This window comes from Saccopteryx leptura, chromosome 4 (genome assembly GCF_036850995.1).
Source record: "Saccopteryx leptura isolate mSacLep1 chromosome 4, mSacLep1_pri_phased_curated, whole genome shotgun sequence".
Taxonomy (NCBI): Eukaryota; Metazoa; Chordata; class Mammalia; order Chiroptera; family Emballonuridae; genus Saccopteryx; species Saccopteryx leptura.
Window position 1 is genome coordinate 130555831 of NC_089506.1, and position 16621 is coordinate 130572451.

The 16621-nt window shown below is 40.3% G+C and overlaps 1 protein-coding gene across 2 annotated transcripts in view; it reads left to right on the forward strand.

Moving 5' to 3' along the window:
- Positions 1-596: 596 nt before the first annotated feature.
- The window catches only part of AP3B1 (adaptor related protein complex 3 subunit beta 1), a 315994-nt gene continuing 299969 nt past the window's right edge, over positions 597-16621 (forward strand). For both annotated transcript variants that reach the window (XM_066381706.1, XM_066381707.1), the window contains exon 1: positions 597-860. In XM_066381706.1, coding sequence (XP_066237803.1) covers positions 733-860 — 128 coding nt within the window. In that variant the 5' untranslated portion in view covers positions 597-732. The remainder of the gene's footprint in view (positions 861-16621) is intronic.

The following is a 16621-nucleotide window of genomic DNA, read 5'->3' on the forward strand; positions in this document are numbered from 1 at the left end:
AGGCACGTTTCCTAAAGTTAAAAATTCTTTTATTATATTAAAATCTACTGGGTCATTTTAATGTTTGCATTTAATATTTGTTTAGTATTTTTTTTTTAGAAATTATTACTTCTTTATTTTGTGTTAAAAAAACTCAGGCTTTGATATTAGTAATGCTTGTCTTACAAAATACAGCGGAAAGAAGTTTCATTAAAGTGGAGAGCTACTGGATGAAAGTTGCTTGCGAAGGCAGGGTGAGGCTGGCTGGAGGGAGGGAGCAGAAACCAGTCTAAGAGGGAAGAGGAATCGTTCTGTGTCCGGTGAATGGATCTGGTGTGTTCCCTGGCGTTTCAGGAGAAATCTGAAGGCTTCTGCTGGTCTGGGTCGGGAGCCTCCTTTAAGGGATCAGAATGGGTACAATAAGTGCCTTCCTTCTAGGAAACTTTGAAGCCCTGGACTCATCTGGTGCACACTCGGGGCCGCCGTCAGACAGGGCCAGGGTCCGAGCTGATCAGCCACCGCAAAGACCCGGCGGCGCGGATTCCGGACCGGACCCGGAGCGGCCGGCGGTGGCCTCCGGCCGTCCGGCACAATGCGCATGCGCAGGGGTGGGCTACCGGGTCGGTTTAGGAATCCGTGACGAGTCCGGAAGCACCAGCGCGTGCTCCTCCGCGCGAGAACTAGTTTTGTTCCGTGTCCTCCGGCTCCGAGAGAACCCCGGGCGGGACCCGCAAGCACGACCAGCCCCGCAGCATGTCCGGCAACAGCTTCGCTTACAATGAGCAGCCTGGGGGAGGGGAGGCGATGGAGCTGGGGCAGGAGGCGACCGCAACCATCTCCCCCTCCGGCGCTTTCGGGCTCTTCAGCAGCGATTTAAAGAAGTGAGGAGAAAGGTTTGGGGTGCAGGGACGGGGCTGAGGAGTGGGGGACCCCGGAGGGGCGGGAGACCCCGGCGGAGCGGTCACCGGGACCGGGCTCCCTGGGGACGGGTCGTCCTGAGACTGCACAGGGCCGGGCGGTAACGTGTCCCGCCGCGCTGGGGCTGGGGCTGGGGCTGGGGCTGGGGCTGGGGCTGGGGCTGGGGCTGGGGCTGGGGCTGGGTCGGCGGGGGCGGCGGGGTGGAGGTGGGGCTGGGGCTGGGTCGGCGGGGGCGGCGGGGTGGGGGTGGCGGGGTGGGGGTGGGGCTGGGGCTGGGTCGGCGGGGGCGGCGGGGTGGGGGCTGGGTCGGCGGGGTGGGGGTGGCGGCGGGGGCGGCGGGGTGGGGGCGGCGGGGTGGGGGCTGGGTCGGCGGGGTGGGGGTGGGGGTGGGGGCGGGGGCGGCGGGGTGGGGGCGGCGGGGCGGGGGTGGCGGATCTGGGGTAGTTTTCAAACTTCAGCGAAACAAGCACCGTTTGTTTCATCCCCAAAGAGTGATTGAGTTGGTCTGGGACGCAGGGATCTGAAATTTGAGCAAATACTTCTAGCTAATTTAACATTTGTTGGATCAGACTTGGAGAAATTCTCATATTAGGGCGAAAGAGTGTTTCGGGAGTTGAGAGGAAGTGTTGGAGGGAGTGTTGCTTATGGGAAACTATTGGAGTATAGGAGCAAGGAGCCGTTAAGCGCTTTTTGAATGGACGAACCGATTTCTACAATGTTCTTGGACGATGCCCTTTGCCCCTTTGCACTAAGACAGCCTTCCCCCAGTCTCAAACAGTAATAATCTTATGAGTAGAGAGTAGTTAGTGTTATTATGAACAAAACTGTAATTTTATAAATTAATATGAGTTTTAAAATCGGACACTAAATAATGTGCACTTTGTTTTAAAAAAGTAAGAATATTTTAAGTACCACAGAAAAATGATTTCTAAATTGTTAGGGAGAGGGTTTTAAACTTACAGATCATAGTAACTTTATTGTAATCATTTTTACTTTTAAAAAATTTTAAATCTCTCAGTACTAAACACTATTGTCACAAAACAGGCTGCCACTAAATTCATGCTAAATTAAGGTTAAGTACCTTTGCTCATGACTTTGGAGATGTCAGAAGGGTGTAATTAAATTTTAAGTTAAATTTTACTAAGAAGATAGGGCAGTCTGGAAAGTGCTAGTATTTGAAATTGGGGTTAAATTTTGACTGTATTAAATTGACTGAAATCTTATAATACAGCATGTGGAATACAGTTTTTTCTCCTAGTTCTCAGGTAAGATAACTAATTTCTTTTCATTTTTCATTCTGTACACTTAAATGATGGATTTTTCTAACATGGAGCTTGTGTTATAAAGTACCCAATCCACAATTCTGCGGGTTTTCATAGAGGCATGTAGTCCAAATAAGTTTTTGAAAAGTTTTATTAAAGGAGATTTACTAAATATGCCGGTCACATATGGCTGACACAGGGCAACAGACCCAAATTGTGTGCCAGCCCCCAAAGTAGTTCAGGGGCTGTTTATATACCCTTGATCACACACGGGTGGGGGGAGAGCATGACATCATGGCACAGGCTGACAACATTTGTTTAGGGCAGGGGTCCCCAAACTTTTTACACTGGGGGCCAGTTCACTGTCCCTCAGACCGCTGGAGGGCTGGACTATAAAAAAACTATGAACAAATCCCCATGCACACTGCACATATCTTATTTTAAAGTAAAAAAACAAAACGGGAACAAATACAATATTTAAAATAAAGAACAAGTAAATTTAAATCAACAAATTGACCAGTATTTCTTTTTTTTTTTTTGTATTTTTCTGAAGCTGGAAATGGGGAGAGACAGTCAGACAGACTCCCGCATGCGCCCGACTGGGATCCACCGGGCACACCCACCAGGGGGCGAAGCTCTGCCCCTCCGGGGCATCGCTCTGCCACGACCAAAGCCATTCTAGAGCCTGGGGTAGAGGCCAAGGAGCCATCCTCAGCGCCCAGGCCATCTTTGCTCTAATGGAGCCTTGGCTGCGGGAGGGGAAGAGAGAGACAGAGATGAAGGAGGGGGGAGTGGAGAAGCAAATGGGCGCTTCTCCTATGTGCCCTGGCCGGGAATTGAACCCGGGTTCCCCGCACTCCAGGCCGACGCTCTACCGCTGAGCCAACCGGCCAGGGCCAGACCAGTATTTCAATGGGAACTATGGGCCTGCTTTTGGCTAATGAGATGGTTAATGTCCGGTTCCATATTTGTCACTGCTAGCTGTAACAAGTGATATGACGTGCTTGATGCGTGTGTCCCGTGTCACTGGAAGTAGTACTGTACGTGAACGATGATGCGCTTTTTGGCGGGGGGGGGGGGGGGGTGCGGCGGATAAATGACCTCAGGGGGCCGCATAAGGGCCGTAGTTTGGGGACCCCTGGTTTAGGGGATATACAGAAACTTTAAGACTTTCAAGGTAACAAAGATGTTTACAGATCTTTCAGGGTTCATCTTCCCTCACTAGCCTAGAGATACTTGACTCTCAAGATTCCAGGGAGGGGGAGGAACTACAATCAGTGCAAGGTGGTATGTAACTTATGTCTCCTGTTGAAAGAGAAGAAGTTTCTCTGTTAACCTTTATTTTGGATTTAAAACTGAATGACCCATTGTTCCTGCAGCCAGAAACTTCTACATTTTTCTCCCTCCCCTCCCTAAAGGAAGGACGGGACAGGAAAGGCTGACCTTTCCTCCCAGAATATCAATATCAATTTTCAGCTTTTTGGCACCTTAAAACAGTTGCAACTCCACAGTTTTATTAGCAAAATATTTCAGCTGCTGAATTGACCCATAAGTCTGCATCAGTCTCTTTTGCATGTCATTTGCTTACAATTAATTACTTTTATGGTTTGTGAACATCTAAGATGTTTTTTCTTAGAGGCTCTGATTTCCCACTCTTCTTAGATTTGGATCTGATTTGGAAAAAAGAAAGTATGGCTTTGACGATCAGTGCTGTTGAGGTGACTGAACAGATTGGATTTAAAATAAAAATAGCTAACATTCAGTATTGTACATTTGTGTATAATACTTTATTATCTCATTCAGTGCTTGTTGGGCAGATAAAATATATTATGCTCACTTTGTTAAAGATGGTGCTGCCCACGTGGAGGCCTGTCACCCAGGTGATATTAATGTGTGTTGGGGGCGGGCTGTGGGCTGGCAGAATCCTTGTAGCCTGGGGCATGGTTTTAGGACTAAGCCTTTCCCACCCTTTTTGATGTGTGGTGGTACAATCCCACCATGCCTCAGATAAGTGACTTTATTAGAGACTTCCCTGTTTTGTATATTGGGTTAAAGGTTTTAATTTCTACACTATAAAATGGGGGCAGAATGGGAGCTTGCTCTCTGGGTTCCTGAGATTAGCATTAGAGAGCGAGCAGAGCAGAGCAGAGAAAGGCCATGTGGAGGAGAGGAGAAGCAGCCAAGATGGCGGAGTGTTGAGTGAGCAGCCAGTTCATGCAGAGTTTGTGCAGGGAGAAGGAAGGAGATGGGGAACAGAGGTGAATAAGTCTGATGAGCTAGAAACCTTTAATTCTAGGAAACTCGGATAAGTCAGTAGCTTTGTGAGCACTGAATGAGTGGGTTTTGGAGCCCAGTGTGTGTTTTTACTTGCCCGCTGGGTGCAAGCTAGGATTAAAGATGATGGCCCATCAGTTTTTGGCTCCCTTGTTACTTTACCATCTGTCTGAATCCAATGCGAACCTGCATGGGCCAGGCGGCTGTGATGGTGGCCTTGGATACTGGCTTTACAGTGCTCCTAACATCCTTTTGCTTGTTACCAGATACTGTACTTCTTTGATTCTACTTTACTTATGAGGAAATTGGTGCACACGTGATTAATTTGCCCAAGATCTCGCTTTCCCTCTCTCTCCTCTTTCACACACACAAAATGCACACATGCATGCATGCACAAACACACGCAAAAGCTAGAGCACTGCACTGTTTGAATTTGAACCCAAACACTATTAAGAGTTCATTCAAGCACTTTGATATACTACTTTCTACTTGATGAAATTTATGGTGCTTATATTAGAGACTGTATACATCACATTAAAAGTTTAAAACTTGAGTAGTAGCTGTAGACACTGTAAGTAAGACCTTTTAGCTTCCAGGAATCAGAAGCATTTTGGTCATTGGACTGCAACATAATGGAGTTGTTCAAAAAACAAGGAGACCCCTGTTCTGGAAGTGGTCACTTGATCTTTTTTGAGCCTATTTCTCTCATTTATAAATGATGATATTTCTTGGTTTAAAAAAATGACAAAAATTCATGTAAAAAATGTAAAAGCTTACTCTTTTCCTCTGTTTTAATTTTTGATGATTTACTCTGAAATGGCTTCATATTTACAAAAAAGTTGCAAGTGTTCTACAAGTACCTTCTGTGCAGATTCAATAATTAAAAAAATATGCTGCATTGCTTTATTTCTGTCTCTATACACAGATACATATACACATTCACATTATATTTTCTGAACCATTGGAGACTAGGTTGTATATATATCATGTCCTTTAACTCTCAATACCTTAGTGTGTATTTTAAAAAATGAAAGTATTCTTTTAAACAATCACAGTACTGTCAAAGTCAGGACATGAAAGTATTCTTTTAAACAATCACAGTACTGTCATAGTCAGGACATGAAAGTATTCTTTTAAACAATCACAGCACTGTCATAGTCGGGACATGAAAGTATTCTTTTAAACAATCACAGTACTGTTATAGTCGGGACATGAAAGTATTCTTTTAAACAGTCACAGCACTGTTATAGTCAGGACATGAAAGTATTCTTTTAAACAGTCACAGCACTGTCATAGTCAGGACATGAAAGTATTCTTTTAAACAGTCACAGCACTGTCATAGTCAGGACATGAAAGTATTCTTTTAAACAATCACAGCACTGTCATAGTCAGGACATGAAAGTATTCTTTTAAACAATCACAGTACTGTCATAGTCAGGACATGAAAGTATTCTTTTAAACAATCACAGTACTGTCATAGGACATGAAAGTATTCTTTTAAACAATCACAGTACTGTCATAGTCAGGACATGAAAGTATTCTTTTAAACAGTCACAGCACTGTCATAGTCAGGACATGAAAGTATTCTTTTAAACAATCACAGCACTGTCATAGTCAGGACATGAAAGTATTCTTTTAAACAATCACAGTACTGTCGAAGTCAGGACATGAAAGTATTCTTTTAAACAATCACAGTACTGTCATAGTCAGGACATGAAAGTATTCTTTTAAACAATCACAGCACTGTCATAGTCAGGACATGAAAGTATTCTTTTAAACAATCACAGTACTGTCATAGTCAGGACATGAAAGTATTCTTTTAAACAATCACAGCACTGTCATAGTCAGGACATGAAAGTATTCTTTTAAACAATCACAGCACTGTCATAGTCAGGACATGAAAGTATTCTTTTAAACAATCACAGCACTGTCATAGTCAGGACATGAAAGTATTCTTTTAAACAATCACAGCACTGTCATAGTCAGGACATGAAAGTATTCTTTTAAACAGTCACAGCACTGTCATAGTCAGGACATGAAAGTATTCTTTTAAACAGTCACAGCACTGTCATAGTCAGGACATGAAAGTATTCTTTTAAACAGTCACAGCACTGTCATAGTCAGGACATGAAAGTATTCTTTTAAACAGTCACAGCACTGTCATAGGACATGAAAGTATTCTTTTAAACAGTCACAGCACTGTCATAGTCAGGACATGAAAGTATTCTTTTAAACAGTCACAGCACTGTCATAGTCAGGACATGAAAGTATTCTTTTAAACAATCACAGCACTGTCATAGTCAGGACATGAAAGTATTCTTTTAAACAATCACAGCACTGTCATAGTCAGGACATGAAAGTATTCTTTTAAACAATCACAGCACTGTCATAGTCAGGACATGAAAGTATTCTTTTAAACAGTCACAGCACTGTCATAGTCAGGACATGAAAGTATTCTTTTAAACAGTCACAGTACTGCTATAGTCAGGACATGAAAGTATTCTTTTAAACAATCACAGCACTGCTATAGTCAGGACATGAAAGTATTCTTTTAAACAATCACAGCACTGTCATAGTCAGGACATGAAAGTATTCTTTTAAACAGTCACAGCACTGTCATAGTCAGGACATTTAACATCAGTACAGTCTACAGTCTGTAACCCAGTGTTGTCACTTGTTCCGAGAAATAGTTTTTTATTTTAGTATTTTTTCCCTTCTAGTACAGGATCCCATCCAGAATCATGTATTACATGTAGTTGTCTAACCTCTTTAATTTCTGTAATCTAGTCTAGTTCCTTAGCCTTTGGTTTTTACTACCTTGGTGTTTGAAGAATGCAATCCAATTATTTTACAGCATTGTAATCAATTTGGTTTTATTAGTATTTCCTCTTGTTTAGATTTACTTGACGTGTCCCTGGCCATAGTAACACCATAGTGATGTGGCCTTCTCAGACTCTTACGTCTGGAGACGTTGGATGCCCATCTTCATACTAATTGTCCAGTTGTCCATTAGTTCTGTTTTTCCAATCTGTTTAACAGGGATGCTTTGAGACAATGCAGATATCTTGCTTCTCATTAAATTTAACAGCCATTGGTAATGTTTCAGCTCTGACTCTTTCCAGCATTCTGCTCTTGGCTTCTTGTTCTAGAACTCAATGTCCTGTGGTCCTTCACTGAGCATCTCCAGGATGCCTAATCATTTCCTAGTCACAGGATCTTGATGATTTTTGTTTTCTAAATTTAATCTCATTTATTAATCTTACTTATGCCTTATCCCCTTTATTTTATTTTATTTTTTTAAATATTTTATTTATTGATTTTTTTAGAGAGAGAGGAGAGAGAGAGACAGAGAGAGAGAGAAGGGGGAGGAGCAGGAAGCTTCGACTCCCATATGTGCCTTGACCGGGCAAGCCCAAGGTTTCGAACCGGCGGCCTCAGTGTTCCAGGTCGACGCTTTATCCCACTGCGCCACCACAGGTCAGGCCGCCTTATCCCCTTTAAACAAAGCTAGAAGTAGGAAGTTTTGGATGGCTTTATAAAAGATCCTATACATCATTTATTGGTTAATTAAGCTTGTGTATTAAATTATTGGCTTCAAGATTTTCAGCTTCTTCATTTAAAATGTAAAGAATTTTTTGTATTCTTTTCTTTTGAGACTATTGTAAACTTTTATTAGTTTTAGTTGTTTTGTAACTCATTTTTCTTTCTTGTCTTAAACAATGAAGCTCTTTTTAAAAAAATTTTTACCATTTGGCTGCATATGTAGAATTAAAAATAATTTTAATAGCCTGACCTGTGGTGGCGCAGTGGATAAAGCGTTGACCTGGAAATGCTGAGGTCGCCGGTTCGAAACCCTGGGCTTGCCTGGTCAAGGCACATATGGGAGTTGATGCTTCCAGCTCCTCCCCCCTTCTCTCTCTCTGTTTCTCTCCCTCCCTCTCTCTCTCCTCTCTAAAAATGAATAAATCAAAAAAAATTTTTTTAATAATTTTATTTCTGGATTAAGCATTTAGGAATTAAATTCTAGAAAGAAGTGAACAAGACTAATGAATTTTTCTTAATAGCAAGACTACTAAGTTATCTAATCCTTTTTCCTTTGAGAGCATCTTAATGAGCATTGGACCTAGAGTGAGAAGATTTGGATTTCAGTTAATGGTTTCCACTTGTAATGTTGCCTTGTTCAAGTTGCTTGATCTCTTCAAACTTCAGTGTCCTTATTTCTACAAAGGGTATGATAATATTTGCCTGTTTTGTGGGATTCTCATAATATGGTATGGTTGAAAGTGATTTCTAAAATAGAATACTAACTAACAGTATTGGAAAAGTTGGTGAAAGTTTCACAGAGGTGGTGACATTTTAAGTCTTAAAGCCCAAGCAGGTTTTTGCAAAGTGGAGGAAAGGGAGTTTTGTAGACAAAACATGTAGAAACTAGGAGAGCTGCAAAAGAAAATGTATGTTCAGCTGAGATACAGATTAGGACATCAGCATTCAGAATTGTGGGTAGTAATTAAAGTGCAAGAATGGATGAAATCATCCAGGGAGAACTTTTCTTGTTAGAAGAGACGGTAGTTTAGACAGTCCCTACGTTTAAAGTGTGAACAGAAGAAGAACCAGGGAAAGAGTGCTCAGAGGGGGAGGAAACCAGAGAAAGGTTAAAAAGAAAACCCCCCAAAACGAAAACAAAGCTAAGAGGAAAGTTAGTAAGAGGAAATGGTCAACTATGTTAAGAGTTGCATATTGAGGGCAAATCGATAAAGGCTGAATAGAGGCCATTGTAACTCCCCAGTACAGTACCACCTGAAACACATTGAAAGGTAGTATTTTCACTTCCTGCTGAAATTGGGTTGCACTTTTCATTTGCTTAAATTCACAGAGTTGATTTAGACCAAACAAAGGGCTGCATGCTTTCCTGTAGTCATCTATTATGTAGTATGTCAGTAGTATGTATCAGTATATTTTCCTTGCGTTAATAAAGCCTACTGGATTTTTTTAACTTAAATTTTATTTATTGTCAACTTTACCACATCAGCCATGAAAATTACATACATATAAATAAACCTTTAACCTTTAATATTGGTGCTTCTCAGTGGAGCCCCCTAGGAAGATTACATAGGTCTGTGGTTTGACTGCCATTACAGCAAATCTACATGGAGCCCTGCCACTTTTCCTTTCAGGAAGGATATAGAAGTGCAGCTGAATGAGAGTAACCTTTTTATAGGGATGTTCTTGACTTTACTTTATTAAAAATAATGATAAACCCATCCCAGATGTCAGTATTTTATTAATAGTGCTATATTTGGTCATACCTTGAAGAGTCACTGTTTATTACTTAATATGAGCTTCTAAACTTGTTTACTTCTGTGTTTCCATTTTTTATTTATAAATAATTTATTTTAATTAGGATCTGTATATTATTGTGGTAATTTTTTTATTTCACACTGTATAGTTTCATTTGTTCAAAACATGCTCATTTTATTTTTACTCATTCTAGCATTTCTTGTTGATGCCTTTGCCTCATTCAGTCTCTGTATTCTCAGGTTACGTAGAGACTCAAGGAATATTTGTTGAATATTGAATAGAGGAATCTCTCACACACTCATCTAATATTAGATAGTGTAATTTATGCGAAGTTGCCTGGCAAAGTGTTTGGCTCATAATTTTGCTTAATAAATATATCAGGCCCTTTACTCAGTTGAATGATTCAGATTCTACTAAAATTTATTGTCACTTTAGCCAGTGTATATAAAGATAAAGCATGACTGATTTAGGGGACCTTATACAGAAAGAACACCTGCTCTAGTACCCCTGCGTACTGTATTGTATTGTATTGTATTTATTATTTTGTATTGTGTTGCACTGATGTATTGTATCGCTTTGAAGTTAAATTGTATATAGGTCCAAATCAGTTATTTTCATAGCATTGCTTGAGTCTTTGCTACAATTAGCGTTAATTTACTTGGAATTGTTACATAGGTGTTGAATGAACTTTGCAATCAGGATTTCTTTTTTTTTTCTTTTCCTTTCTTCCTTTTCTTTTCTTTCTTTGTTTTTCTTCTTTAGCAAGTGAGAGAGGGGGAGCTAGAGAGAAAGACCCCTGCATGCAACCTGACCAAGATCCACCTGGCAGCCCCCCGCCTGAGGCTGATGCTCTGCCCATTTGGGGCCCATGCTCATAACTGAGCTATTTTTAGCTCCTGAGGCAGAGGCTCCATGGAGCCATCCTCAGTGCCCTGGGCTGATGCACTCGAACCATTTGAGCCATGGCTGTGGAGGTCGAGTGAGAGAGAGAGAGAGAGAGAGAGAGAGATAAAATGGGAAGAGGAGGAGTGGAGAAGCAGATGGTTGCTTCTCCTGTGTGCCCTGACCGGGAATCAAACCCGGGACTTCCACACATTGGGCCGATGCTCTACCACTGATCCAACCGGCCAGGGCTACAATGAGGATTTCTTAAGTCTCTTCCGCTCTTTAAAGTGGAAAATTTATATGTAAATTTGGGATTATTCCATATGTATAGTTCACTCTTCTGTGTTTTCAGTACAGAAATACAAAACAATTACAAGATCTTTAGAATTTAGTTGGTGAGATAAGGCCATTGAAAACTAACATTAATGCAAGTATATAATATTAAATTGTGTAACAATATTCAACTTTTCAGTGTGCTATACCTACTGAAAGGTATTTATTATAAGTCTCTTTTAATACAAAGAATTATTTACTGAGGAAAATTAAAATGCTAGAATTTGAAATGTCAAACATGTTTTAGTTTGAGATGCTGAAATCTTGGCCCTTCTGTTGTTAGAATCTTATGAAGAGGTACAGACTCCTCATTATGTATTCCTTTCTCTTGTGCTCAGGAGTCTAGGGTTGCAGATATGAAAATACTATCCACTAATGACTTTTGTAATATACTATAATCCGTCTCATCATCTTCCAATCTGAAGCTTTAAATCTCTTGAGTTTTAATAACTCCAGTTTTGGCAGCTGATCTATTTTGTTAATTCTGCCTAGCTGGTTGAAATTCATGGTTACTAGATCTGGTTCTGGAGATGTTAACATATCTGCCATGCTATGTAAATCGAATCCTACTTTATTTTATTTACAAAGGGCACATAAAATAGTAGCCAATGTCAATGTGTTATTGTTGTTTCACTAAGTAAATATCTTTTGTTCCAAGATGGCTATTAAAAGACAGATCTGTGTAATGGTATCTGCAGGGCCTTCCTAGCTGGATGAGCTACTTGTTTAGTCTTCACTGCGAGTTTACAGAGGGCTCACTGCTCAGGATGTCACTTCCGTGTGCAGCAGTGCCTTCCTAGCTGGATGAGCTACTTGTTTAGTCTTCACTGCGAGTTTACAGAGGGCTCACTGCTCAGGATGTCACTTCCGTGTGCAGCAGTGCCTTCCTAGCTGGATGAGCTACTTGTTTAGTCTTCACTGCGAGTTTACAGAGGGCTCACTGCTCAAGGATGTCACTTCCGTGTGCAGTAGGGCTCCTATAATTTAATTCTTGAAATAAACTTAAAATCAAACAAGATTTTACCCATTAAACAAAGAAATTGGTGACATACTGCCTGTAAGCAGAGTTCTTACTTTCCAACAGATTGTAATAGTGTTCTATTTTATTTGCTTAGCTTGCTTTGCTTCTTGGAGGAGAGTCAGTTCTGACTTTTACAATTTATCTTAACAGATATTCATCCCTTGATGTAGGATATGTTATTTTAAGATCACTGATTTGTGTTAGGAGGAAATCTGGAATATTTAAATTTAAAGCCTTAGCATTAAATCTTAAGATATAAAATATTATATATATACTTTTAAAAATTTAGAATTTAGAGCAACATTACTAGAACTGAATGATTAAAACAAAAGAAAGCAGACAGATAGTTGAAATATTCTTTTTTACTGCATGGAGTTAAAAGTGTTCATGGAATTTCAAATGTATTATAGTGAAATAATTTGACAGTACTGCTGTTATGTATATAAATGAACTACTGACAAAAATAAATTGCTTGCAGTTCAAATTCAAAATTTGAAGTGAAGAGTCCAAAGTAGAATAATCAAGAAGGAATGATTTTTCTATACGTATTTCATATTACTGTGAATAGCGTTTGCTTGTTTGTATACTTAGAGAAGACATATCATCTGGAAAGAGTTCATAGAGCTACAAAAGTGTGGTCAGTGTCTGCTTGTTGATGGGCTGATTATTTGTATTTTTTTTGTAAGAACCAACCTAATTGGAAGGCCAGTGTCTTTAATCCTTCAGTTAAGTGAGTCAGCATGGCAGCTGAACAAGGGAGAGAGACTCATGAATAATGCTGGTTCCAAATTACGGGGTGGCAGAGCTGCACATCCCCCAGCTTTACTCTAGGACTGTGTTTTCTCAGAGTTTCTTAAAGCTTAGGTTGAGAATGTAGTCATGAAGGGTGAAGGGGAAATCAATACTATGAAGGCTGAGAGGTAAGGACAGAGTGGAAGGTGAGCGGACCCTCTAAGAACTTTGGATTTTACTTTGAGTTAAAAGACAGGCCATTGGAAAGTTTTGAGTATCATGGGTATTTTGAAGTCATTCACTAACTATTAAGTTCCTATTGTGTGCCAAATATATTGTGTAAAAAAGGTTGTAGTCTGGGGTACCTAGGACCTGCTTGTTCATTTCTTGTGTTTTTTTTTTCTTTAAACTTTAAGAAATGATAGAAGTAATTTACTGATTCAGCAAATATGAGTAACTTCTGTATGCAAGGCACTGTTCCTAATGCTAGAGATTAAGCAGTGGACAAAATACCTGGTCTTATGGAGCGCACATTCTAGTAGAAGAATGATGGCACTAAGCAAATCAGTATGTCGTTGGTCATTAGGTGACAAGGAGTACCATGGAGAAAATAAAGCAGGGAAATTTGAAAGAGAGTTTGTAGACTGAGTTGAGTTTGAAAAAGCAGGGTCAGGAAAAGATACCCGAGAATGTGTTAATAGAGCACATACCTGGAGACTGTGAGGGAGAGACAATGCAGGTGTCTGTAAAGAGTGGTCAGTAAGAATACAGGGGTATTCAGAAGCTCAGGCTCTGAAGCAGAAGAATTTCTGGCCTGTGTGAAGATCAACAGAGAGGCTAGCACAGCTGGAATAGAATGAATAAAGAGGAGGGGCAAATTAGGAGATGAGAAGGGCAGAGAGGTAATAGACCAGATCAGTTTGGGTTTCTAAGTGTTGTAAGGACTTTGATTTTGCTCTGAGAAAGAAAGCCATTGGAGGGTTTTGGACAGAGGAATAAGATGATCCAGTTTACTCTTTAAATGGATTACTTTACCTCCTTACCTCACAACAGGGAACAGATCTGAGGCAGGGAGACTGACAGAGACTCTTGCAGTAATCCAGGCAAGAGATGAGGATGACTAAATTAGATTGGTGGTAGTAGAGGTAAGTGGTTGAATTCTGGATGTACAGTATTTTGAAGGTAGAGCCAGTAAAATATGTTGATGGTTTGGATGTGGTATGTGAGAGAAAAAGATATCAAGGGTGGACATAAGTTTTTCTTTTCTTTTTCTTTTTTATTTCTGCGTAAACAGCTGGAGGTTTACAATTGCTATCAGCTAAAATGAATAAGATTTTATGAAGAATTTTAAGAGGGAAGAGGATGAAGTACTTGAGCATAAGATGCCTGTTAGTCATCCAAGTGGAGATATTAAATAGGCAGTTGGATACACAAATCTGGGGCTTAGGGGAGGGGTCGGGTTATAGATAGAAGTTTGGAAGCCTTTAGGTTATAGATGGTAAAGTATTATGGATTAGATGAGACACTAGGACATGAGTGTAAAAAGGAGAGATCAGCATTCTTGAAGTAATTGTGTCAAGCAGTATAAATAAGGTCAAGTAAAATGATAACTGACAAATTAGTTTGGGATTGTGTATGTGGAGGACTTTGGTGACTTTGACAAGCCGTTTAAGTGCAGGTGTGGGGCTATGTGCAATGGGGGAACTAAAAGTCTGACTGCAGTAAGTCCAAGAGAGAAAGAAGAATAATTTTAGTTAATATGTATATGCTTACAGGGGAGAAGAGACATAGAGTGGTACCTGGAAAGGAATTTTAGATCAAGGGATTTTTTTTAATGGAGAAATGATATTATTTTGTTTGCTGAAGGAACTATATGATACAGAAAAGGGAAAATTGATGATGCAACAGAGAGATGGGAACCACTTGACTAATACCCACTTTTCCTTATAGAAAATTTAGCAAATACAGATGAGCTAAAGAAATAACCACCCTAATTTCAGTGCTCAGAATCTGTTAACATGATATGGATCTTTCAGTCTTTTTTCTTTTGCACACACACACACATACACATTATGTATTTTTGAAGCAAAACTATGTGCCTTTGTAGTGTAGCATGGGATTATAATTTGCTCTTTTCATTCATTACTATATGGAGCTTGTTGATTTTTTTTTTTTTTTTTAACAGAGACAGTCGGAGAGAGGGTTAGACAGATAGGAATGGAGAGATGAGGAGCATCAATGATTAGATTTTCGTTGCGTGTTGTGACACCTTAGTTGTTCATTGACTGCTTTCTCATATGTGCCTTGACCGTGGGCCTTCAGCGGACCGAGTAACCCCTTGCTCGAGCCAGCGACCTTGGGTCCAAGCTGGTGAGCTTTGCTCAAACCAAATGAGCCCGCGCTCAAGCTGGTGACCTTGGGGTCTCGAACTTGGGTCCTCCGCATCCCAGTCAAACGCTCTATTCACTGCACCACTGCCTGGTCAGGCGAGCCTGTTGATTTTTTAATGTAATACTCTTTTTAGGGCAAATTGGAATTAAGCCACTATCTTGGCAGAAGCACTAAATTGTTAGAAAAGTAAATAACTATGGTATACAAATGAAGTTATGTAGCTAGCTCCACTAAAGACTTTAAATATTCTTTTGTAGAATGGTACCTTATTAGTTAACTACATAAATAAAAGGAATACCCTAGCAAAAGAATACTAATAAATGGTATGTTAAATGGTAGTACTGAACAGGGCTTTTCATACATATCTGTGCTTACCAGGCAGAGGGCATAGAATATACATAGGTTTAGAGTTGTGCTGTTCAATACAGTAGCCACTAGCCAAATGTGACTATTAAATGAAAATTAAAAATTTATTTTCTGAGTCATACTGGCCACATTTTTCTGTGCTCAGTGGTAGCTAGCAGTCACTATATTGTACGCACATAAAGGATATTCCCAGTTCACAGAACATTCTGTTGCACACCGATAGTTTAGAAGCAGAGATTTAGGGCTCCTAGGGGACAAGGAAAAATCCACTTTGCCTGAGGCACAAAGTTGGAGGGTTGTGAGAAACTGGGGGAAGATGGCTGAGGGTAATCAGAGTCTAGATTATGGAGGGTCTTGTATTCCATGCTCAGAAATTTGGACTTTATCATGAAAGTGTGCACAGTAAGGAGCTACCAAAGAATTTTAAGCAGAGGGGCAACATAGTGAGACTTATTTTAGAAAGATCACTCTGGCTGTACACAGTTTTGGATTGGTCAACTCTATTACTAGTGTAAGTATTCTGTGATATTGGAAACACAGAAAATAGGGCTAGTTTGGAGTGAGGGGAAGTACTGAATTCTGTTTTGAACCTGTTGAATTTGAGAAGATAGTTGGGCATCCATTAAGCAGTTAGATATATGAATGTGGCACTCAGCAGAGATACCTAGGCTGAAGATAGAGATTTGGGAGTTGTCAGTTGATACATGATTTTGGAAGCCATTGAAAGGAAGATGTGTGGTATGAGAGTGGGCCAAGGTAGAATCATAGTAAAGTCAACACTGAGGGAAGAGAGAGAAATGAAGCTCACTTAGAAGACCAAGAAGGAAGAATGACGTTTGTGCAAACATTTGAAGTTGATTGTATAAACAGTGCTTTTGAACTGTATTTAAGATTTAGGAAAACGGTCAAACCCACTTTCTACTTATATAGGAGGAAGATGGCAGATAAATTGTTCATTGTGGTTTGTTGAGGCAGTATGGTGATGCTTAAGCACACCTACTATGGAGCTACTCTGTCTGGGTGTGAAAACTTGACTGAGATTTACTCAGTGGTACTTGGGCAGGTTACTTTACCACCCTAAGCCCTTGGTGTCCTCATCTGTAAATGAGGATGAGGATGATAATAGTACTTGTACTTACTGAATTATTGTGCGAATTAAAAG